A 26020-nucleotide genomic window follows, 5' to 3' on the forward strand; every position below is an offset into this window, starting at 1 on the left:
GCTACCCTCCCACCTGCAGATCCCAGATCACTCTCATCTCCCATACACAATAAACCACTACACACTTACTTTTTCTTATTTTCATCTTTATAGTACTGTACAGTAAATAGTTTTCACTTTATTCATAAGACAAATTGTGGTTACTTACATATAATAATTTACAGTACAGAACAGCCACATCAATGAAAACAGTAGTCAACAACTGGACTAAACCTCTGATTTTCTTGAAACAGTCCAGGTTTATGTTCAGAGCCCCCACCCCACCCCTCCCAAAGTTCGATTTTTTTTTTTGCACTTATTTTTATCAGAATTGTCTCCAAGGCATTAACAGTCTGGGCCTTGCATAGGTACCGAGTAAGAAGGGCATGCTGACGAGCATTAACACGGGACATGTACAAGGCCTTATATTCCTCCATACCCTTATCAAGGGCAGAGCACATAAGGTTCCGAGGGTGAGGCCTGATTTCATATTCTTCGAGCTGTTCAATGAGACGTGTGATGTTTGTGAGCAACTCAGTCAGCTGGCGTGTTGGTTGCTGTTCTTCTTGTTCTTCATTATCCTCCAACATTTCTTCAATTGTCGGTTGCTGCTGATGTGACCAACGATTTCTTGCAAATCTTCAACTTGAACATCTGAAAATCCCGGTGCTGGGACTGAGCACGCTGCTGCCAGTGTCCATTAGTGATGCCGCCACGGACTGCCTCTCTCCGCTTGCCGCGGTCTGCTCTGCCCCACTTATCTCGGAGTTAGCGAACAAAGGCTTCCATGCTTGTAGCACTGTTGCAACATTAATCTTATGCCATGCCTCAACAATTCTGTCCTGCATTTTTATTATTATATTTCTTCCAAAATTCACAAACTGATAACACTTCATGGTTGCGGGGTGGTGAGGTGCTAAAAGTCGAGTCATCTACCTCCTCCTCCTCCTGGTTAGCTGGTAGAGCCTGGTCACTGACAGAGAGTTCTGCCTCGATTTGTTGTAACTCAACTAATGAGTCTGTCTGCTGACGAAAGTCTTTATATAGTGACTGATAGTAGAACAGTTTAACATAACTGATGAATTCGTGGTCAAGTGGCTGCAGAAGCGATGTGGTGTTAGGAAGAAGGAAGACAACTTGTACATTAGGGTGACGTCCAATTAGAAACTTAAGTGTATCCAGGAGCATTATTCATCTCCAGGATCACTTTGAAGTCGATGTTCTTCCTCCAGCAGTACTGTTGGGCGTCAGGAACAAAGTGCTTGTCAAACCAATCGGTGCATAAAGACGTTGTAACCCAAGCTTTCTTATTAGACGTCCAATAAACATTGAGCTGTGACATATTGGCATGACGGTGGGCTCTAGGCCAGGCAGTACGGGTTAACAACCAGGAGTTTCATCAAGAAATCTCCACTTGCATTAGCTGTGAATAAAACTGTAATCCTGTCTTTTGAAGTCTTTACATCCCCTTACCTGCTTTTCACCTTTGGGAATGAAAGTGGTCTTAGGTGAGTGCTTCCAGAAAATGTCAGTTTCGTCACAATTGAAGATCTGGTCTCAGCAATAACCACCCTCCTTCACAATTGCTTGAAAGACAGGTGGATATTTTTCTGCTGCTATAATATCAGCCGATGCACTTTCCCCATGGTAGTGGGCAAACTTGACTTCATAACATTTCTTAAAGGCAGCCAACCAACCAACCAACCAACAGAAGCATTGAACAGTGGTGGAGAGTTAACAAGTTTCTTTTGTGCAACTGCAGCGTAATAAACACGTGCCCGATGCCTTATCTGTGGCCCAGACAGGTCGCCTTGTTCACGGTTTCTTCTTTCCACCCACTTGTGAAGGTAATGTTCTGTGATAACTAACAGTAGGTTTTGGTGTGAAGTATCGGAGAACGTCCTGCTACTAGAAAATCTTGAGAATATATTCACAGAAGCAGTTAAGGCTTCCTTGTTCTTCTTAAGGGAACGTATGGTTGATTCAGGGCAGTTGAACTTATGCATGATTTCACAGGTACGAGCACCACTTTTGATCATGTCAAGCATCTCTCGTTTCATTTCAAGGGTGTATTTCCTCTTCTTGACCCCTTACGGTAGTCACGCTTGACTTGGGGCTTTCCTTGTTGACCTTCTCTACGGCTATCATGACCACCAGAACCGCTCCCGACATTTACATTATGCACTTCACTCATTGTTAATACACAAGAATTGCTAATACACAAGAATCATTAATAGTTAAACAAGAATCTCAGAAAATGTAAGCACAATGGGTTATATAATCCAAGGTCACTGCACCGCTCGCTCATTCAAACTAACTTCTGTTACGCCGTAAACAAAAATACACTCGACGGGTCGACGGATAACAAAAGACCGTGACACTGTGCGTTGCCCACTCAACAATGGCTCGCAAAACTGGTAATGAAAATCGCTATTCTTGAGAGGCTGGAAATTTTAAAAGTGACGCGAAACATATGAATCGCGAATTTAAAACTTGCTAAACGTGAGATCTTACTGTATATACAGATATAAACTGCTCGTTTATTGTAGTGGTTCTGTTCCTGAAAACCGCTACGTTAAGCGGATCAATTTTCCCCATAAGAAGTAGATAAAATATGGGAGTTACGTTCCTGAGCCTCCCTTTGCATGAAATACATTACTGTACATATACAGAAATTCAATGGCATTTTTTAAGAAACTAGTATAAAATATATATATATATATATATATATATATATATATATATATACACACCGTATATAGTTCAAGTTTTTAAGACCAAATTTTTAGGCAAAAAATTGGGGGTCGTCCTATACATGCGTAATAGTTTTGTTAGGTTGAACCCGTGCATGATGGGAAGGGCGAGGAGCAACTTTTAGCTTCAGACATGAAAAATATTTACCATTTACTGCCAGTAAACAATGGAAACGTAAAACATGTACCAATTAGTAATGAAAAGTTGTGCAGTTCCTTCAGTAAATGAAGCTCACCAACTTACAATAGGCTAAATTACCTTACAAAGTGCTTTCAGTAGTCTATGTTGAAGTTCTTAGCACAGGCTAACTTATCATATCATATACGGTATCACAGTTCTCATTGATCTACAAAAAATACCGGTAATAAAAACCTTTTCGATATTTCACACTTAATATAATACCCGGTAATCTACTTCAATCTCCTATTGTTTACAACGACGCATGACGCACCACCAGCTGTATCAGCTAGAAAGTACACGTGTTTTTCGAATCGTTTTCAGTTAAAAAACTGTTACATCACATGTATATTTTACCTTAACTGTGCCTGAATGAATATATTCTCGGAAATAAATAGTAGTTTCGCTGAAACCTAATATATTTTAATGTAAAATAGGATAAAATACATGACGAAAACAAAAGATTTTACCTAACCTTCCGATGTTCAAGAGAAGTTACTCGTTTTTTTTAAAAGTTTTTGGTTAATATATTGTTATATTACAATAGTATTCTATTCATACTGTGCTTGATATAATTCATTCACGGAAATGTAATATTTTTGCTGAAATGACGTACGTATTACAGTGGAAAGTGGGATAAAATCGTGACGAAAACAATGACTTTCACTTTCTTTCGTTCAAAAGATGTTACCGCAATCGCTTTTCGAATGGTTTAGTTAAAAACTGTTGTATTACGATAATATTCTATCCTAATTGACTTGAATAAATACTACGATTCCATATTTCTGAATATTTTCATTAAAATCCATCAAAATCATTTTCCTTGTCATCGTCTGCAGCACCAAACAGCTTCTCCCAGTCCTCTCCTTGAACAGGGCTAGAGGGTATGTGTTTTTCGAATTGTTTTCAGTTAAAAAACTATTACATCACACGTATATTTTACCTAAACTGCGCCTGAATGAATATATTCTCGGAAATAAAAGTAGTTTTGCTGAAACGTGATGTATTTCAATGTAAAATAGGATAAAATACATGACGAAAACAAAAGACTTTACCTAAGCTTCTGTTCTTGAAATGTTACTCGTTTTTTTAATAGTTTTCGGTTAAAATTCTGTTATATTACAATGATATTCTATTCATACTGTGCTTGATATAATACATACACGGAAATGTAATATTTTTGCTGAAATTACGTACGTATTAAAGTGGAAAGTGGGATAAAATCGTGACGAAAACAATGACTTTCGCTTTCTTTCGTTCAAAAGATGTTACCGTAATCGCTTTTCGAATGGTTTAGTTAAAAAACTGTTGTATTACAATAATATTCCCTCCTAATTGACTTGAATGGAAATATACAATATTCTTGTTGAAACTACCCGCGTTTCAGTGTATAAGTGTTGTAATAATAAATGGTACACAATTTGCCTTCGGCACTCGTGTTTCATGCACGGCGAGCCTCAGTTTATAGGACGTAGAGCATTTTTAGTGAAGGTTTTGTTGTTCCATTACCCTCAAAAACGTGGGTCGAACTATAAACGAGGAATATCGTAAATTAACGATTTCTTGGTCAAAAAATCAGGGTCGACCTATAAACGAGGGGGAGGGGGTTGTAGACGAGTATATACGGTGTGTGTGTGTGTATGTATATATATATATATATATATATATATATATATATATATATATATATATATATATATATATATATATATATATATATATATATATATATATATATATATATATATATATATATATATAATATATATAATATATATATATATATAATATATATACAGTATATATAATATATATATATATATATATATATATAATATATATGGTAGAGAAGTTCACTTACTTTCAGGTGTGTATGTAGAAGGCTCCTGGATGATGATGATGATGGGATTTAGAATGGGGGTGGAGGAGAAAGAAGAAGAGAAGGCATTGGGGTGGAAGAGAAGTCACCCCATGGCGCCATTTCACCCATAAAATTTTAGCTCTCTTGGTGTAATTCAAGATTATTTTCTTTAAATCAACACTGCACTGCATTATATATTGTCAATATGTAAAATATATTTCAAAATGACCAATAATTTGCTTGGAAACACAGAAAAAAAGTGTTTAGTTGAAGAGTCTCAAGCAAGATGTTACCTCCAGTGAAAACAGAGAGAGACTAACTCCTGTTTGCTGTGTTAAGAGGCTGGATGCCGCGCATTAAACTAGTCACTTTACCTTCAATTATGTTCAATAATTGTTAAAATGACTAAAAATTGAATATTAAACTTTTAAAATTATTGAATAGTATAAACTTCTTGATATTTACTAAAATAGTAAGGAATTTAAGCCCTAGAACCGATTAATGTATTGGCGGACTGATACTAAAGCTGGTTGCCCGATCAGTGCAAGCGAAAACATGTTGAGGTCGGTTCATAAGAACTTCGTTAACCGAATTTTTTTTCGTTAACCGAATTGAAGATCCTTATGGAAGGCAGTTCGTTAATCGAAATTACGTTAACCGAGGTGTTCGTTAAACGAGGGGTCACTGTGTGTGTGTGTGTGTATATATATATATATATATATATATATATATATATATATATATATATATATATATATATATATATATATATATATATATATATATATATATATATATATATATATATATATATATATAATTTTTAAGAGCACAGTGGTTGTGTACTGGACTGTGATCATGCATTAGTTTGGTTTTATTGATTCAGTATGTTCAATTTATATTAAAGGATCAACTAATATTAACTTTTAACAATTTAAATAAATACTGTACAGTACATAAAATATGTTAAATATAAATCTTATAAGGATAGCTAGTAGCCAACTCAGCCACTAGGCATGCAATTTTCAACAGCCACAAGCGAACAGACTACTGGGAAATATCAAATCCCAAGTTCTAAACAAAAATGTGTGGTCATATGTACAGGTACAAGTTTCCATGCATCTGCGAATGTGTGCACACACGTAAAGATGCAACACAACTCAACATAACATCACTCTGATCTGAAGATACAACTGCATTCCTGTGCATGCTCTACTACCTGGATGAACAAGGTATATTCTACAGGTTTTTCACATCAATTAACTTGCTAGTACAGTAATGTAAATTATCTAATGACAGTTATCAGAAAACTGTCTTGGTATATTACTCAATACTAATTATAGTAATGTACCAAATAGATAATACAGAACACTCAACTATCTGCAGTAGTTGGGGACATATCACCCACAGTTAATTGATTTGCCAAGAGAGTTGATGCCATGTACTGGTTAACAGTTAACTAGAGACGAGTTAAATTAATTTATTAAATCACCTTTACCAGATGGTGAGAAAAGCAATTTAGTTAAAACACACCTGCCAACATGTGTGCCAGCTGACCTTAAGTATCATGTACTTTGGCAAATTTATATTTATTGTGCTTATGAAAGCCTTTATTTAAACATAAAGAATCTGGTTTTAAATTGAAGACAAACAACAAACTTCAATGAACCTGTGATATCTGAGATGCCTTCTGCATCCCAGCAACTACAAGAAAAAAGAGAGACTAACTTGACTTGGGACCATAAGGGCCAATTAGGTCCTATCTCCTATTGAAAGCCAATTTCAAAATCATAAAGTGACATCAAATCTTTTTTTTTAATCAGCATAACATGGGAAAACATTTCTTATCAGTGCACTATACGCTTATACTCAAACATTACAAATTTGGTTTTCAATTAAATTTCAAACTCTTAAAGAGTGGGAATATTTATGCGCGATGTCTGCCCAGGATGGTGTTGTGTAGAAAATATAGCAAATTGCTTTAGATAATGTAATTCAAATATAAGTAGAATGCACCCTAATTGAGTTAGTAAATTTTTTGGGCACCATTAGAAAGCTGAATCCCCTTTCTACAAATTCATATTTAGCCAATAAATACAAGAAATAATAATTTCTTGGAGAAATCACGAGTTGAACTAGGAGTGAATGTTTTTCTGGCTCGGAAGTGAGCCGCCAGCATCGTTATAGTAATCAGACAACAACAACAGCCACAGGTGCACCCAAACAATGGCGCGAAAAACCTAAACATCATATGATGTCCGCCGCCCTTTAAGTACACATACAATCTCTCCAAATCAAATTTTTTATTTAAACACAATACTGCCTGTTAACTTTTACTATTTTCATGCCAGTACTATTTGGTACTTAACATGATGATAATGCCTTGTATATGGATGTTCATTATGTCAAAAAATCTGATACAGTGTACTGTTTTAGGGTCTTTTGGACTGTAGACAATTGTCACAACAGCAGAGTATAAGGAAGGCTTAAATCTACAACAGTTACTGCTTGTGATTACTATAACTCCAGGTAGTAGAGATACTGTAAATGGAAAGTGAGAACATTTATATTAAAAAAAAAAAAAAAAATACCAGATAAACAGAAATCAAAATAGCTTAGAAGGAGTGTGTAAATATCACCGTCTTATGCTCAAAAGATTTGTTCTGAACTTCAGTGGTGAATGACTACCAACAACCATAAACCTAGAAAATCTGTTTACCTGGTGTGGGATTTTCTTTAGCTGGTCACTCTCCAGTAGCCTTATGTTCGTAGAATCCACTTGGTCTGAGTTACCAAAGTCCACAAACCACATCTGAACCTGTTAGTTAAGTTATGGGGTTAGTTGTCATGAACATAGCCAAGCACACCACTGAAGGCCAGTATACAGTGAGCTTTGCCACTGCAATATATTGCATTGTATTTATGATGCAGCATTGATATCTCTATATCAATGGAAAAGGAAGTGAAAGAAAATGACAGAGGGAGAGAGGAGGAGCCAAGAATGTGAAAAATGAGAATAATTTATCTATATTCAACTGCTCTCATTATAATAATTCATTGTTTATGTTTTACAGATAAATCATGAGCTTATCTATAAACATAATGCAATAAGGACAAGTAGCAAATGTGACTCACTTTATACCCCTGTCACAAGGAAGATATGGAACTATTAAAAGCCAACCAGGCATATACAGCTCTTAAAAAACATTTCAGTATGATCACAATAACATTAAAAACATTCCACAAATGCAAATACCATGCATAGGTTTAAAAAAAAAGAAAAAAAAAAGCCACATAAATATCATCTATGGCTTAATTAGCTAAAAAGAAAAACCTGGCATTCACTCGCATCACCAACACTCAATTAGGTTTCCAGAGAGACTCCTCTTTTCAATGTACTGTATAAACACTTAAAAGGTTAAATAAAGGTTTAAAATACAGGATATTCATAAATTATCTGACCCATTTCAATCCTAAATATCCTAAATCTTAAAAATAGAACACGAAGCACATGTGGAAATCTACTGAGACAAGAAAGTATTCTTATGAGTTGTCCATCACATACATGATTCATCAATAATATTTTTAAAGTTACTAAAATCTAAAATGGGTCAGATAATTCATGGACTACCATTATTTTATTTTTAAGGTAAAATCATGGATTGGAAGCTTATCTTATTTATATCAATCCACACCACTATACCTGTAGTACATACTTACAATCCATGGTCTCTGAGAACATTACCCAGCAGAATGGATGGGATTTACTGTACATCACAAGATTACTTCAATCCAATAAGATAAATCCAATACTGCTGAGGTATGTAACTATCAAACAAATGAAGAATTCTTTTACATTAAGACTATTCATACAACAAATTATTTCCCACTCGCTGAATGATTCTTGAATGTTGGTGACACTACCGTTAGAACTCTCACTTCTATATTAATCACAGTTTCTCACAAAGTAGGATGACCCATGCAGGATGAATACCTATATTATCTTGTTTCATTCACGATATAAATGTACTTCCATTTACATAGTCATGCTTTGTTAGTAATTACACACGAACACCACAATTATATATGTACATACAGGGTATATTTACAGTACACAAAAATCTAATAAACAATACTGTACAATCCAAAGAAAGGCACAAACATACAGTATTAAACTGTAAATTCTGTATATTTCCAACAAATAATGATGTTTGTACTCCACTGGAAACTAAGATTTATGTCATGAAGGAACTTGACACCCTATGTAACTGCCATAGGGACTAAAACTAAGTATGGTTCTTTAAACTTACAGGAATACGAAATAATGTGTCTCCACAACACACCCACGTGAACTTCACTACACGGTATTGCAGGGAGGGAAATTCCAGAGGGTGGGGGGGATTTCCGAGTCAATCTCCCTAAGAACACCAAACCTACCCGGTACTTTCAGGGTTTTACTATGCCACATGAATGTTTTTACAGCTTAATGTTATAACATCTGCAGGGGAAAAAAATTTATCTTCTCCTACATCTCTCATATACAGTACTCAGCAGCCAAGCTCGGCGAGTCACCGTCACCGAGCGGCTGGTGTTGCCGGGAGCTCTCATACACCTGACAACATTGTGTATTCTATTGGCTGTGACACACAGCGCCAGTCACACCTCACACCCCAAAAATACTTCTATTTGATGGCTTGTATAATTTTTTATTTAAAAAACTATTAAATAAACTATTTCAGCAATTTGTAAGAAATTATTTAAGTTTCATATTTTTTACACAGAGTGACACTGGAGAAGACTAATCTGGAACAACACCTACCGGTATACAAATAAATATCCTTTGAGAACAGTGGAGAAGACTGACACTAATGAGTACTGCTGAAAAGTTGGTATAAATTAAAAACCAATCCCCAAAAATTAAAGTACAAAAAAAAAGTATTATTGTTTTCAAATTTTTTTTTCTTAAAAACACACTGTAATTATAATACCCCCCAAAAAAAAGAGGGTCTACCAGCCTGTAATGTTCAGGTGAAACATGACCACAAAAGGAACATGATACCTTCGAGATGAAACAATGAACTGATCTGAGAGCATCAACCTATTATAGTACAGTATATAAGACTAGTGGCATTACCACTGAATTCATGTTGAGACTCAACATGAATATAGCTAAGTTGACAAGATAAAATTTTTGACCAACAAGTAGGCAGTAACTTTTACAAACATGATAAAAGCCCTATAAACAATCATGTCACACCCTAAAATAAGCAATCATGTAAAACATAAGAATTGGACAAGAAGTAGCTAAAACAGCATGCAAAAAGTATATACTAAATCGAATGGCATACTGTAATTTGTTCAAGGTATTATAGAATTAACTGACTTTAACTTTCAATTTTAAATCCAAGATGGCTGCCAGACCAGCCATAAAAAAAAAAAAAAAAAAATCATTATCAGCAAACAGGAGCCAAAACACTTCAACAGTACATACAAATTTTACTAATTATGCAATAGTTATCCTTCACCTTATTCATACCAAAAAAAAAATTACAGGTATTCCTTTATACAGTACTGTATATGTATGCCAGATACACGAAAATTCATTTCAACAAGTTACATTTTAACATTTCTTTTTATACAAAAGCAAATATTCGCTTTAACAGATAAAATTAAAATTTTTACACCCCCCCCCCCCCTTTTCAATATATAATGCAAACTCTTCAGCTATCATGTGGTTAAGATGCTAAGATGACCAACCAGGACACTCTACTGTACCTATATAATGTTCTTCATTTTCAATGTACATTATACAGGTTGACAATCCCTTATCCGAAATCCTTGGGGCCAGAGGCATTTCGGTTTTTGGAATTTTTCGGTTTTCAGAATGGTTAGGTTTTTTTTTTTTAATGTGTATTAGCCCACCCGGGCATAGATCAATGACCCACATTGGGGCCTGGGGGGTCGAAAATATAATAAAAATTATAATAATAATAATAATAAGTCATAGGTCTAGGTCGTGTTTCTCACTTTTGATCTTTTTTTCATTCTTGTATTTCTTTACTGTATTATTATTATTTTATTATTACAGTATTATTATTATTGTTATTATTATTATTATTAATTTTATTATTATATTTTATTATTATTATTGTAATCATTGTTATTTTGGTGTATATTTATTAAAATATTTATTTACTATGAATAATTATTATTATTATAATTATCATTACTATTACATTTTCGCCCCCCAGGGCCCGATGTGGGTCAGTGATCTGTGCCTGGGTTGGCTAATAATCCCCGTTTAAAAAAAAAAAAGCCCCACAAAAAAACTTTCGCTTTTTAGAGCTTTTCGGTTTTTGGAATTTCGGATAAAGGGTTGTCAACCTGTCTACTCTTTACTATTATTTAAGGCCATATACCGGTGAAATTTGTGTGAAAAACTTCCAGTTGACCATCATTTTCCCTCTCTGGATCATAACCCCAAAAATGCACGGACTACCATTCAATATAGGTTGCTTTCGTTCCCTTGGAACATAATCCCCAAAAATACTGTACATGGATTCTACCAAATTGATATACGTTTTTAACTTAACGAATGGATTTCCAGGAAACCCAAACCCTTCATACATTGGGGTATAGTTGTACTACAGGTACTTATTTTCTCCACACAGCTGCCTTTTTGCAGTAACACGGTTGGCTTGCCAATGACACTCACACGTCTCTATGATGTATGATCCTATACACTTCACTAGTCACTGACATGCAAGCAGATGAGAGGGGATGATGACAATCCTCAGTGCTTTGTTTATACACACCAATTTTGGATTGTCCACAGAGTAAGCATCAAGTTTTTTGCATATCAGTCTGTTGTGCTGGGTTTTCTTCTAAAAATAATGTCTCTGAAGTGAAGTGCTTAGTCATGCAAATTGTGAAAAGGAAGTACACATACTAGATAAATTTTATGGTAGTGAACAAATTATGGATGTAGCCAGAAATTATTGAGTTAATGAATCTATAGTGAGCATGTTTAACGAGGTCAGAGAAAAACATACCGGCATGATCTGCTGCAGCTACCATGCCTTCTAGTACAAATATCATCAATCATAGAGTCATATTTCAAGAGCTCAAACACAAAACTGATGTGACAAAGTGAGAGCAATAAAAATTGTAGGGAATGAATCCCATAAATTTCTTTGATTTGTTACCAAGAAAAAGGGACACACACACACACACACACACACACACACACACACACACACACACACACACACACACACACACACACACACACACACACACACACACACACACACACACACACACACACACACACACACACACACACACACACACACACACACACACACACACACACACACACACACACACACACACACACACACACACACACACACACACACACACACACACACACACACACACACACACACACACACACACACACACACACACACACACACACACACACACACACACACACACACACACACACACACACACACACACACACACACACACACACACACACACACACACACACACACACACACACACACACACACACACACACACACACACACACACACACACACACACACACACACACACACACACACACACACACACACACACACACACACACACACACACACACACACACACACACACACACACACACACACACACACACACACACACACACACACACACACACACACACACACACACACACACACACACACACACACACACACACACACACACACACACACACACACACACACACACACACACACACACACACACACACACACACACACACACACACACACACACACACACACACACACACACACACACACACACACACACACACACACACACACACACACACACACACACACACACACACACACACACACACACACACACACACACACACACACACACACACACACACACACACACACACACACACACACACACACACACACACACACACACACACACACACACACACACACACACACACACACACACACACACACACACACACACACACACACACACACACACACACACACACACACACACACACACACACACACACACACACACACACACACACACACACACACACACACACACACACACACACACACACACACAACACACACACACACACACACACACACAAAAACAAGTTGAGGAATAACTTAAGATATTTTCAGGAATACAGTACATTGAATTATCCAGTTTCTCCCACTTAACCACCAAGACATTGCTAGCTGCCTATCAGACCCTCTGAAGAATTTCCTCAAGTCCTGTGATTGGCCTGAATGAAGCACTGATTTATCCCTAAGAGGTATTATATGCAAATCTGATTTTCCCTGTAATATTCCAACAAGCCTTTTTACCAGTCCTCATCTGGTGAAGTTGAGCTGAGTATTCCTTGTGGAAAATGGTCACAAATGTAAGGTGAAGCAAATGCTATCGTTTGTGTGAGAGCTAACTACCAATAAGGTTGTTAACATGTTGCCTGTTGTAATCCCCCTGGACTTTATTACCCCCACCCTGTCGTGACCTTCTCCCACCCATTCAGCTTGAGTGGGAGCAGTTTTATATATTCTGTAAATTTTTTGTACATGTTAGTTGAACCTTACAAATTCCTTTTACCCTTATGTATTATACATCATTATATGCAGGTGAGTCTGTAGAATGTATTGGTATTTCAAGAAATGAGATACAATAAAAACTGAGGGAATAATGACGAGTATAAGAGAAAGTATGTGAGAAATGTTTAAACAACATTTTGGTGGGCTATTTTTCTCTAACTTTTATATACTCGTGTACTGTACTGTAATAAATATTCATATGACTTATGTAAAAAATCCACCTGAAGAAAATGGTGCAAATGAACTGAATTTATCACATGTAATAACTGAGATATAGTACAAAGTTTAGGAGACAAATGTAGCTGTTGCCAATGGCAAGAAAATATTTTTTACTTGTACTTCCTCTTAAATAACATGTTATCCATATGTGCCCATATGTATTATACACCTTTGAATGCAAGAGAGTATGGTGGCATTGTTGGAACTGCAATATGACCAAAAGTAAGGGAATACTGACTACTGTAGTATAACTTGAGAATATGCAAAATGAATAGTAAATACAGTAGTACTGTATATGTAAACAACACAAAATAACAAATGGCTTTTTTATATGTGCACCTCTTTTACATTACCTGAGGGGTAGGAATAACTCAATCCACTGTATGTTTCATCTTGGGAGAGTAACCTAGGTCTAGTTTTTGCATCACCATTACGAGGTGCCTGCTTCTCAGACATTTTTTCTCAACCACTTTGCACAAATAACACTCCCTGATATACACAAATACAGTACTGTACCTTGAAACATCAGAAGCACACTACTGAATGACATATATCACTATGGAATGGGAGGATAAGCCAAAAATAATACAAGAAAAACCTAGACTAAGGCAACACTATAGAGGTGCAGAGAGTACACTCATGGATGTGGACATAAAAACTGAGGTTGCCACTTATCATGCCTCATTATACTGGGTTTAAAGGAGGTAGAGGAGGAGTGTCACACCACTTGAGTTGCTAATTTCTAACACATGTCCAATTTTCAACAAGTTCAGCACACTGGCTAATTTGGGGGAAATATTTTTCTCCGCTGAGCGTCCAGATACAGGACACATAAAGTTTTGGTTTGATGCAAATTAGTGTGAATATCCTGGAAAAGTGTTAAACATCAATAAACACTCCTGCAAAATAGCATTATGGTTGTGTGATAATCTGTCTATCCTCAAGCAACCATCCCAATAAATAAAGGAAGTGCTCAGTTTCCAAAACACTGAGCTGACTGAGAGGCATCTGATCAGCAGGAGGCACTACTAGGAACTGAGGATGATGAGACTGAGGCCTGTGTCATAACGACTCAGGCACTCCACTGCAATCAGTCATGAATTCATCTTTGACAGCCCCTTGATCTTTAATTTTCTTCCCTCTTCATCGTCAGTACTTGGCCAATCCTAAAAACTAAGAATTAGTTATCCTGGAAGCATGTATACTTTATATATACAAAGCCAATGAGACAAAACGATGACAAACATATTAAAATAAAATGTCAACTTTTCTCTGAAACCATCAGCCAATTTATGAAAACTAAATTTTTCAATTGGTCTGATGCAAAATATATGTATCTCAGGGCCTACCTGAGATGATTTTCAGCCTAAAACAACTTATTTGATGAAGACATATCCTCTAGCACGAGCTAATCGGAAAAAAAGTACAAAAATAATCATGGTATTAAATATCTTGGTATTTGGCATGTGTACATCACCCATCCAGATGATTCATCTGCACCAAATTTTGTAAAATCATGTTGAAAATTAACAGAATTAAACAACACATGAATAGTTATACATACACAGACATAGATAGATAGATGGATGTATGAATATTTGCTGTGATTGAACAATATTCTTGTCATTGTCTTACATCCTCTCAATTTTAGTGAAAAAGGTCACTGTATGTACAGTAATTCCATTTTTAAGGCAAGAAGCAGATTATCAAGCTTCATAAAAACAAGCATCATCTCTCATCTGTCAAAATAAAGAATGTATCAAATAGGATTTTTAAAGACTACAATAAACAGTTATAAATACCTTGCCATCTTGATCTATGTTACTCCTTGGAGCTGCTCGGTACCATTCTCCATCTTCACTGAAACGGGCCAAGTACAGACGAGTTAGGTCAATCTGCACATTTTCCCCAAGCATTTCCTTTGCGCGATCTGTGAAGGTATGACTTTCATTAGGATATCTAAATCATTTCATATTCTCTACAAGCATTTACATTATGTATCAATATTTCTCAATTATTAGAAGGTATTATTTATGTATGTATATTATGTATGCTGTATGTATATTATGTATGTGCTCCATTTATATACGCTATTTATTCAGCCTAGCTAGCAGCGTGTGGCAATGTATTTACCATGTCCCACATTAATTAATGTGCCTGGCGACATATGGAAGCTGCTAATGTATCACTTGCCACATGTCGCTCGAGAGGCTAGTTGACCCCCATACAGAGTAAGGAGCGCCACCTCCCTTGTGTACATATCTGTTTATCCAGTAAATAGAACCTACGAAAACTCTACAGGTGTTTGTGTTCGCTCCTGTAGATAGAACTTGATACCCAGAACACATGCAATTTACACTTAAAATTATTTTATACCATGTAAAACATTCAAATTTCACTAGTAATAACTAAATATAGAATGACCATTGATAAAAATATGCAGTCCTCTACAGACAAACTTAAACTGTGTGATTGGCAAGTGTTTCGTGATCAAGATCCCAGTGTATTGTACAATGAATGTGTACACAACTATGCCAAACATAATAAAGCAAGCCATCATAATAAGGCTTATGTAAATTTTACTCTTCAACTTCTGCCTTATACAACAAACCAGTAACTCATGATGAGGACCTATAGACTAAAGTCACTGTAGACAGACCTTTGGTTTTCAAATAGGAAATGGAAGGAAATGGTAGATTATAGCAGGCATATCATAGCTGCAGGGATATGTACAAAATGCTTAAACAAATGAATAAATGATGTGCCACCAGTAAGAAGCATCCTGAGGGGGGGGGGGGATGCATCCCCCCTCTACAATCGAGTTGGAATATTTCCTATATTAATCATCCCCCTACAGTTAATGTATTTCTTAATAAAACCATTGCAAATCCAATTTTCCAAGCTTAGTTCAAACTTCCCACTCATTGGAGCATGTCTCCAGCTAAATTCGATGGGAGTGTTCTTGAGATTCTGAGTTTTCATTGGCTGGATGATTCCACCATTTTGAAGGGACATCCAGTGAAAACCCAGAGATTTAAAATAAACAAAAAATTAGTTAGTTTTGTGCGCAAGTTGCTCCAGAGAGGATGCCATTAGTAAGCTCAGGTTTTTTATAATGGTTTTTAATAGTTTTAAGCATAAAAGTATTTGGTAGATGTTTATCCTGGTAATCAAGTATTTTAGTGATGAAATAAGAGCAATGTTGGGTAATGCCAAACCTGTATTAGAAAAATACATGGATTGAGAGTTAAAGAAAATTTATGGTTTGTAAAGTTTTGTCCATTGTACCTTCAGTTGCCAGAATTATTTTTTGTACTGTACAACATTTGCAACAACTAGAATAAATGCCTTTTTACCTTTGTAACTTCTTTTCATAGCCTAATAAACATGCTCTAAGATATCTAGTTTTATAATTAAAGAATACTGTACAGTATATTTATATTCATTGAAATTTATACTTTCTTTGCAAGCCTCAGAAGCATCTCCCCTTCATTCACAACAAATCTATGCCATTGTGAGGGACCATAAAAAGTAAGGACAATAAGAACCTGTTTAATCCCATAGAAAAAAAAAAGAGATAGGCAAAGTATGTAGAAGAACTATACATTACAATAATTTTGATAAAGGGTGAAGATAAGAAATGAAAAGAAAAGTACAATAATTTTGATAAAGGGTGAAGGTAAGAAATGAAAAGAAAATTAAGATAAAACTATTGATTCAGGAAACAAGTTGAGGGAGCTGTGTGCAAAATGGAAAATGCTAAAGTGGAAAAATTTCCAACAGAACTTATAAAACAAATGAACTGGGATACTAGCAATTATGAACATAGTACAGGTTGACAACCCTTTATCCGAAATCCTTGGGGCCAGACATATTTCGGTTTTCGGAATTTTTCGGTTTTCGGAATGGTTAGGTTAGGTTATATTCAGTTCAGTTTAGTTAGGTTTGGCATAAATGAAATTGTGGGATAAATATAGTCCATAAATACTCTAGTACAGTTTATTTGTAAGGAAAATATTCTGTAAAACTTCAAACAGATACAGTAAAGGTACATTACAGCTGGCTTGTTTATCATGAAGAGGACACATCAGTGTTGTCATCATCAAGTAGGAGTCAGACATCTGAAGATGGGCCAGGAACAGGACTCTCAAGTGATGACTCAATACTAGGACAGATGGTCTTTTTAAAGGCTTCTTCCAGTGTCATCTGTCTCATTAACAGTGGTTTCTGTCTAAGCAGTCTCTCGTGCTCACTGATAAATGCACGTTGTTCAAGGGCAGTAATTAACTGATCACAGGTTTTCACCACATCGTCTATGGAGACTTTTTCACCAGTGTTCACAATTTCATCATCATCACTACTATCCTCATGCTTATCTTTATTTAGCACCATTTCAGCTATTTCCCCATCACTCAATGAATACACAACAGGTGCATAATTGTCAATGTTCAGCAATTCTTCAATGTCGGCTTCCTCCAACTTATTTACACTTTCGAAAGATAAACCTTTGGCGTAAGTAAGGAGGTTTGATATCATCTTCTCTTTAGTAACACGAAATCCTTCCAAGTCTTCATCTGCATCTTCATTTCCTTCAAACATCGTTGTAGGCCAAAGTTTGCGCCAAGCATTTGTTAATGTTGGTTTATCAACAGCGTTCCAAGCATTAGCAACTGAATAAATGGCATCCTTAACACTGAACTCTTTCGTGAAGCTTTTGATTCCTACGCCTCTGCTGACTGCATCAAGCATACAGTTCAAAAAAACATCTTTATATTTGCTCTTCATGGAGCGTAAAATTCCTTGGACATAAGGCTGTATTAAAGACGTCACATTGGGGGGAAAGTAAATGCCAAAAACATTACTTTTCACAAGAAGTTCAGCAGGATGTGCAGAGCAGTTGTCAAGGAACAATAGAATTTTACAGTTTGCTTCCAGTCCAGCTTCCCTGCAATGAGCTCGTGCTGATGTTACAAAGTGGTTATTGAACCAGTCTGAAAATATTTCTCTGGTTACCCATGCTTTCTTGTTGGCATAATAATGCACAGGTAAATTGTGTACACCTTTCATACATCTTGGTCGTCGGCTTTTTCCAATCACTGCCAACTTTAACTTGTGTGTGCCTGCAGCATTGGCGCACCCAAGAACAGTCAACCTGTCCTTAGCATCCTTAACACCTGTTGGTGCTCTCTCATCAGCGGTTGTTCACATTTTTCTAGGAACATAGCGCCAGTACAGAGCGATTTCATCAGCATTGTAAATTTGTTCACGACAAAGGTTTTCATCAGATATAATTTTGGCAAATTCGTCAATGTAATGTTCAGCTGCTTCATGATCAGCAGAAGCTTTATCACCACAGATTTTCAGATATTTTATACCATGACGCTTCTTAAATTTCTGCAGCCAACCTTCTGAATATTCACACTCACCATCAATGTTCAGTTCTTCGTGGTATATTTTACCTCGTTTCACGACCATCAAACCAGTCAGTGGAATACGTTCAGTTCTTCGTTGTCGAATCCACTCAATCAGCACGTGGTCAAGATCTTCATGTTTTTCTGTTTTGCATTATTAAGGGGTCATCACTGTCAGTGTATAACTTGTCTTTGTTTCTTTAAGTGATATACGGTGGTAGTTCCCACACCATATTCTTCAGTAAGATGCCGCACACGATCAAGCTTCTGTAATAACTCCACTTTCTGTGCTGTCGATAATGAGAGACGCTTCCTTTTCTTCTCGCTGTAACCCATAGGGGTATCTGAAGCTCTTTTTGGCATTTTCAGTGAAGGTAAACAAAATTACATAAAAATATGAGAGCAGCAGACGCAAATGTGTGACTACAGTAGTAGCAACACTGAGACAAAAGTGGCGCCTCACTCACCCGCTGCCCGACGTTTGTCAAGCGCCCAAAAGCGTCACGTCCAAGTCATGTTCGATTTCACAGTATTGTATGTATTACAGTACAGGTATTATTATTATTATTATTATTATTATTATTATTATTATTATTAATTTTATTATTATATTTTATTATTACTATTATTGTTATCATTATTATTTTATCTTGGTGTACAATATTTTAATTACAATTTTTATTTACTGTACTATGAATAATTATTATTATTATAATTATTATTACTATTACATTTTCGCCCACCAGGCCCCGATGTGAGTCAGTGATTTATGCCCGGGTGGGCTAATCCCTGTTTAAAAAAAAAAAAAAAATTGCCCTACAAAACACTTTCGGTTTTTAGAGCTTTTCGGTTTTCGGAATTTCGGATAAAGGGTTGTCAACCTGTACATTAGTTGGTTCAGGGTTAGACATGGAGTAAGACAAGACTGCATTCTATGTCCAGCGCTGTATAATATCTATTCAGATTTTTTAGTGGGCTAATACTCCCCTGTACTGTAAAACAAGTTAATGATCACCAAAATCAACACTCTTCTTACACCCCCTCCCCCCAAATAAAAAAATAATAAAATAATAATAACAACTCATATGCCTATCAGTATTTATCTTTCCGTCCCAATTATTAGCCAAAGATTTATAATATTGTTTAGTATAATAGTGTGTAATAATAAGGGAACACCACCACACTCTCCCCCCCAATGTAATTAACATACGAATACAAACGCCGAGAAAGTTTGCATAATCTTGGGTAAAAAAGTATTATGATAATTGTATTATAATCTTACTTTGTTTAGTTCCTTCGTTTTATCATCCCAGACGATTGTAGTACGTTGAAGTTACATAAATCCTGAGGAGCACGTATAACTTTAATGGCTATCACCATCGCCAGTAGCACTTGCATCACCATAATTGCCACTAAATTCTCCACCAAAATCACTATCACCAAGCATGGCTGGGGTGTCCAAGTGAGCACTGTCATCACTAGACACAAGCTCAGGATTTAGGGCACCTGAACCCACACCAGAAGGGCTGGCTTCACTCGAACCTTGCTCTAAAACTGGGCAGACATTGCATAGCACTTCTCACACCCATGAAACATGAATAACGTCAATGCTATGCCAAAAATTTTTTCAAAATAACAGTAGAAACGCTGAACCGCCTTTAGCTACACAGCGCAGCAAGACTAACAGGGAGGCAGCATCTGGGCACGCAGATTGGCTGAGGAGCTGTGACGTAGCAAGGAAAATCCATTGTGATTGGCTGACTCAGGGGGGTATGGCCCGTGGGACATGCGCTGTCATTGGCATGCGCTCCTCTCACTCTGAACGGGATGAAACCACCGTTACTTATCGAGCACACAGACAAATACGTAGCTCCCGGCCTGAGGCGAAATGACACCCTATTTTTTAAGGACTTCCAACCATATTTCTAGTCTACCTAGAGGGTTACATTCAACGTTAACATGTAGAGGAAGGGTGAAAATAGTGATATCCATAAAAAAAAAAAAAACGTTTTGCCAGGGGTGGCGCTTTACCCCCTTGTAATGCAGAGCGCCTCTTGTATGGTAAACTCCAGTATCAGGAATGCTTGGTCACAAAGTTTCAGTAACAAGACTTTCTACTCTTTCTTTGGTACTAAGCACTTTATGTTTTCAGTTTGCACTAATACAGTCAGTATCATCACCTCTGTTTGATTGGAGATATTTTAAGGACAGTGCACCTGGTCAACAGCAGACAATGCTTCTATTACTGGATCTTATAAGCCGAGTCTACTAGTTATACCGGATTAAAAGAAGTCCCTTATTGGGAATATTCCTTAGAAAGAGGGTTTACTGTATATTTGTTAAACTAAAAAATACTCACGTCTGGCCACATCAAGAAGGCTCTCAAGCACCTCGTAGGTTTCTGACTCAATCTGAACAAACACATCACCCTCAGGAGTGACATGCATCAGGTAGACCTCTGCTACACCTCCTACCTAAAAAAAAAATTGAAAACATTTCTAGCATCCTGTACAACAGTATTCAATTCATAGTAACATGTAAAACAGAAAGGTAATGCTATTGACAAATTATATTAACAGTGAAAGATGCTTATTATTACCTTAACATTAACTCTAAAGGTACTGGGCATTAGTTTAGTTTGATTATTTACAATTATTTGAGGTATAGTTCATTTTATAAACATTTACAGTTCTGTATAAAATGAAACAAAGAAATGTATATATATATATATAAAAAAATGCTAATACACAGAAATACAAACATTTACCGGCTAACCTGTTTACACCCCCACGGCCAAGGTATATCTGTAGCTAATTAACTTTTCAACGCTTGTATGCTTATGCAATCACCATGGCTTTGCACCATAACTACTTATAATTACCAAAGGCTATTTTAAAATCCTGGTGTCATTATGAGTACCCATAAGTCTATAAGGTCCAGGGATCATTATGGTTAGCACTGATTCACCTGGAAATATTATGAGCACAAGTGAACCCCTAAACATTATTATGAGTACTTTTTAGTCATTTGATGTCTTTTAAGTAATGTGATGAGATTTTAGGTGATGTGATTATGAGCTTCTGTGATTCACCTAAAGTCACTGCCACCAACTGGAAGTCAAGCTGAACTGCTGAGGTTATAATGAGTACCTGGGTTACTTGCCATAAATATGAGCACCTTTGAGTCACTTGTCATGTCACTATAACCACATGTAAATCATAACATTATTATGAGCACCTTCCTGTAATTCTGATAACATTATTATGATCAACGAATAGTAACTTGCAGTCTTTTTAAGCATATGGTATTCTTACGAGAACCTCCAATTCACTTGGGATCAATATGAACAACCGTGAATTATTTGGTTTCATTATGAGTATACATGTAAGCGAGTAAGAAGCCAGAGGAGGTTAATATGCTTCAAGGAGCATAACAGGTAATTAAAGTGTTGAAGGTATTCATAAAGACAATCAGAACACAAACTAGAATGAATATAAGGTTTTTAATCAATTACCTGTGATCAAGACCTTGGAATCAATGAGAACTGCACTAAAATTTACAGGGTTTTTCCTCATTTAATAAAGGTAAAATGCATTATTGTTCACAGATGACTGTGTCTATGAGTGTACAAATGGACCATTGATATGAGGCATAAACATAAATTAAATTCAGAACTTCAAATAAAGAACTGTTTATAGTCTGTTCACTTGAACCTTGCAACTAAGGCCTTGGCTCAGTTTGTAGCAAGGCAGCTGATTGGTTGGCAGACAGAGATGTGAAATTACTTCAGTTTTTTGGTGTTTAGTCTATCGTATTATATTAAAATATCTTGAAAGAAAAATAACAATTCTGTACTGTATTGATCTTTTGAGGATTTCCACACTTGAAAAAGCAAAAATTAGAATGTGAAATGCTTTGGTAACATACCCGGTATTTATCTTGAAGAGAACACGAACATGATAAACAAGTTCCGAGACGTAAACTTCTCCTCACCATGTAATGTCACACAGCGAGGTGGAGGATGTCAAAATTTTTTTGTAAGGGTTAAGATAATTGAATATTAAAGAACAGTATACTGTAGCGACTTTCATATGTCCGTCCGCCAGACAATCAGCTGCCTTGCTAAAAAATGAACCAAGACCTCATTTGCAAGATTAGAAGCCAGGACTTGCAAACATACCAAGTAATTTGGGACCCTGGTTTTCATTATTCAATTATTATTACAATGCCTGTTGTACTTTTAATGATTAAACTCACAATAGCATGATAAAAACACATGATTAGTAGACAGTGCTTGCAATTACTACAAGAACGTACCTTGTTGAAAAAGCAACTAATTCTAAATAACACTGGGTCTGTAAACCTAAAATCTCACTCCTCATGCTCAGATTCCATATTATGTGTAACATGTTATGACTTACAGATGGAAGAGTTGGTTCTACAAAATTATGCTGAAGGTGATCTGAAACTTTCTGGTTGATATTGATATCTTCATCTGTCATAGTGTTGAAGAGGATGAGAGAAATATGCTCTTGCCGGTTAATGACTTGGGCTACCAGAGGTTGTCCAAGAGCCAAGTCCTGAAGTAGGGCTAATGAACTCTTGTCCCTCCTGGCATACTCCAGCCCTGCCAGGGAACATCTAAGGTGCTGTAAAAAGCAAACAAAACTTATGCATTAATAGAGAGCAGGAGAATTTAAGTGTACAGTGGAGTTGCAATAATGTGAAATGTACAAATTTACTTCATTTTAAATTTCAGTCAAATATTCATAATTCACAGATGTGCAGCTGTTACTGCAATGTTTGTTTACCTAAGAAACTTGTAAAAGTTGTGGAAATATTTCAATGCTCTTAATGTGACTTAGATATAAAGAATATATAAAATAAAACTATAAAAAAAAAAAATTAAGAGTGGGATGTGAATTCTGTGTCAGAGAGACTGGACTGAGAACAAAATATTCCCCTCCCTCTCCTCCATGAGCGTTCCATCACACCTACGATCCCTTTATAATGGCAGGATACAATTTCACCATAATTTTCATTTATTTGAGTTTATTTGGTGCCAGGTTAATAAAACAATATCGCATAATAAATCAAATTTTCCTAAAGAAAATTTTTTTATAAGAAATCCCACACTCAACCCCAGATGAGTTATTGTGTCATATTAAATTCTTGGTGCTTTATTTACATAACGTGAACAGCTGACTAGCCAGTAAGCCCCAGCATCTGCTGTATGAATGTTGGAGTATTGGTGTCACCCAGAGGATGATTGTGAGAAGCAGGGTTGGCAAAAATCCCTGGTAAAAAAAAATTCATGCTATTATATCGGTTTTATTAAGTTTAAAGTATATTTAGCCCTTTATATAAATTATTAATGTGCGATTAATTATAAACATTACATTTAGGATGACTTAGCAATCATTTATTCTCTTTTCCCTTTCAAAAATTCACTTGTGAAAATGACAAGTTTGCAAAACACAAGCTTTGATCAGTCACCCAGACTCATGCTATATACTTAAAAGACAAAAAATAAGTTTAAGTTCATCTTAGTGCATGGAAAAACTATTTTACTTTTACAATTGAAAGTTTTAAAGAATTATTTTAAGTACAGTTGGGGAGGGAAGGAGGGCGAGGAGGGTGGGAGAGTAGCGCGTGTGTGTTTTCTTATCTTCAGGATGTAGCAGAAACTGATGCAACTGCCCTAGCACACAGCTAAACACACTGGCAATGTGAGAATCTCGTGAGAGGCTCTAGGCACCAATGAATTGACAGAAAAATTTGGAAATAGGCTGATGCAATCATCCAGAATTTTTTTTAAAACAGTAAAGCCTCTGATAACAACAGTTCGACCAACAACTTTTCATATTTAAGACCCTAGTTAATTTAGGACCCAATTCAATTTATGTCCTTATTTCATTCGTATTTACGACCAAAATATAATAAAAATAAAATAAAATTACATTTTCGTATGAATATTAACTAAATCCCAATATGTATTATAAAAAAAAAATACTGTAAAAAAGAAAGAAGAGTGCCTTGTGCAAAGAAGCTGCTTGGCTAATGAGTGGTAATGGGCATCGCCAGTAAACAACAGTCGAAGCTTGGCGGTCCCTTTGTTTTCACGCATCTGAACAAGAAAAGGAGAAAAACTTCCTCAGGTTTCTTACACCATATTTGCATCCCTATTCAACATGAGCAAGAGAGCAAGTGATGGTAGTGTTGTTTCAAAAGCTAATAGAAAGTGTATGAGCTTAGCCAAGAAACTAGATGTGTTAAAACGATATGAAAAAGGTGAGAGGCCTCTGGATATTATATGGAGCAAGCAATTAATATATTTTCTGAAGTGGATCCATGAACAGAACAAATCATTAAAATTTAAATAAATGCAAATGACCTCTACATAAAGATGTATAATGAGAAAAGAAAGCAGCTGTGCAAGGTTCTTTCGACAGCTTTATTATTTGAAGGTCTAAACCATCAACTTCAGCTACACCAGCAAATTCAGCATCATAAGTAGCTTCAACATCAACTTCAGGTTCAGTAACAGCTTCAGCAACAGCTTTATGGAAAGCTACAGCTTCAACCAGAGTTGAACCTGATGACTTTGGCATCTGAGTAAAAACTCGCACAATATTCATTGGCTGTCCTTATGTTTTAGACTTTACCACCATTCGTGAGTAGAATTTTTGTTTTCCATTCATAAATATTATTTAAAACATATATGAACAGTAAATAAGTGTTGCTTTCATATTCATATGTAAAGAAATGACGATATGTTTTCACATGTACACACTTACTGTTCATACATTGGCGTTCCCAATCGTCTCGCTTTATTTCTTTACCATTAGTGGTTAGCTACTTCTAGTGTTCCATTCATTAACATTAAATAACATTACTTAAATCATACATACAAGTATTCAATT

At 36.0% G+C, this 26020-nt stretch overlaps 1 protein-coding gene across 4 annotated transcripts in view; it reads right to left on the reverse strand.

Annotated features, from left to right (window-relative positions):
• LOC121858143 (tudor domain-containing protein 7B-like) overlaps positions 1 to 26020 on the reverse strand; it is a 102543-nt gene that overhangs the window by 44229 nt on the left and 32294 nt on the right. For 3 of the 4 annotated variants that reach the window (XR_006087367.1, XM_042354371.1, XM_042354369.1), the window contains exons 13-16: positions 23519 to 23746; positions 21457 to 21571; positions 15489 to 15616; positions 7491 to 7589 (exon numbers count right to left, since the gene is read on the reverse strand). Coding sequence is in view for 3 of the 4 variants with exons in the window: in XM_042354371.1 (XP_042210305.1) it covers positions 7491 to 7589; positions 15489 to 15616; positions 21457 to 21571; positions 23519 to 23746 (570 nt within the window). In the remaining variant the exon portion in view is untranslated. The remainder of the gene's footprint in view (positions 1 to 7490; positions 7590 to 15488; positions 15617 to 21456; positions 21572 to 23518; positions 23747 to 26020) is intronic. The other variant, XM_042354372.1, reaches the window with a different exon arrangement.

The sequence above is a fragment of the Homarus americanus genome, unplaced genomic scaffold (genome assembly GCF_018991925.1).
Source record: "Homarus americanus isolate GMGI-L3 unplaced genomic scaffold, GMGI_Hamer_2.0 scaffold36117, whole genome shotgun sequence".
NCBI lineage: Eukaryota > Metazoa > Arthropoda > Malacostraca > Decapoda > Nephropidae > Homarus > Homarus americanus.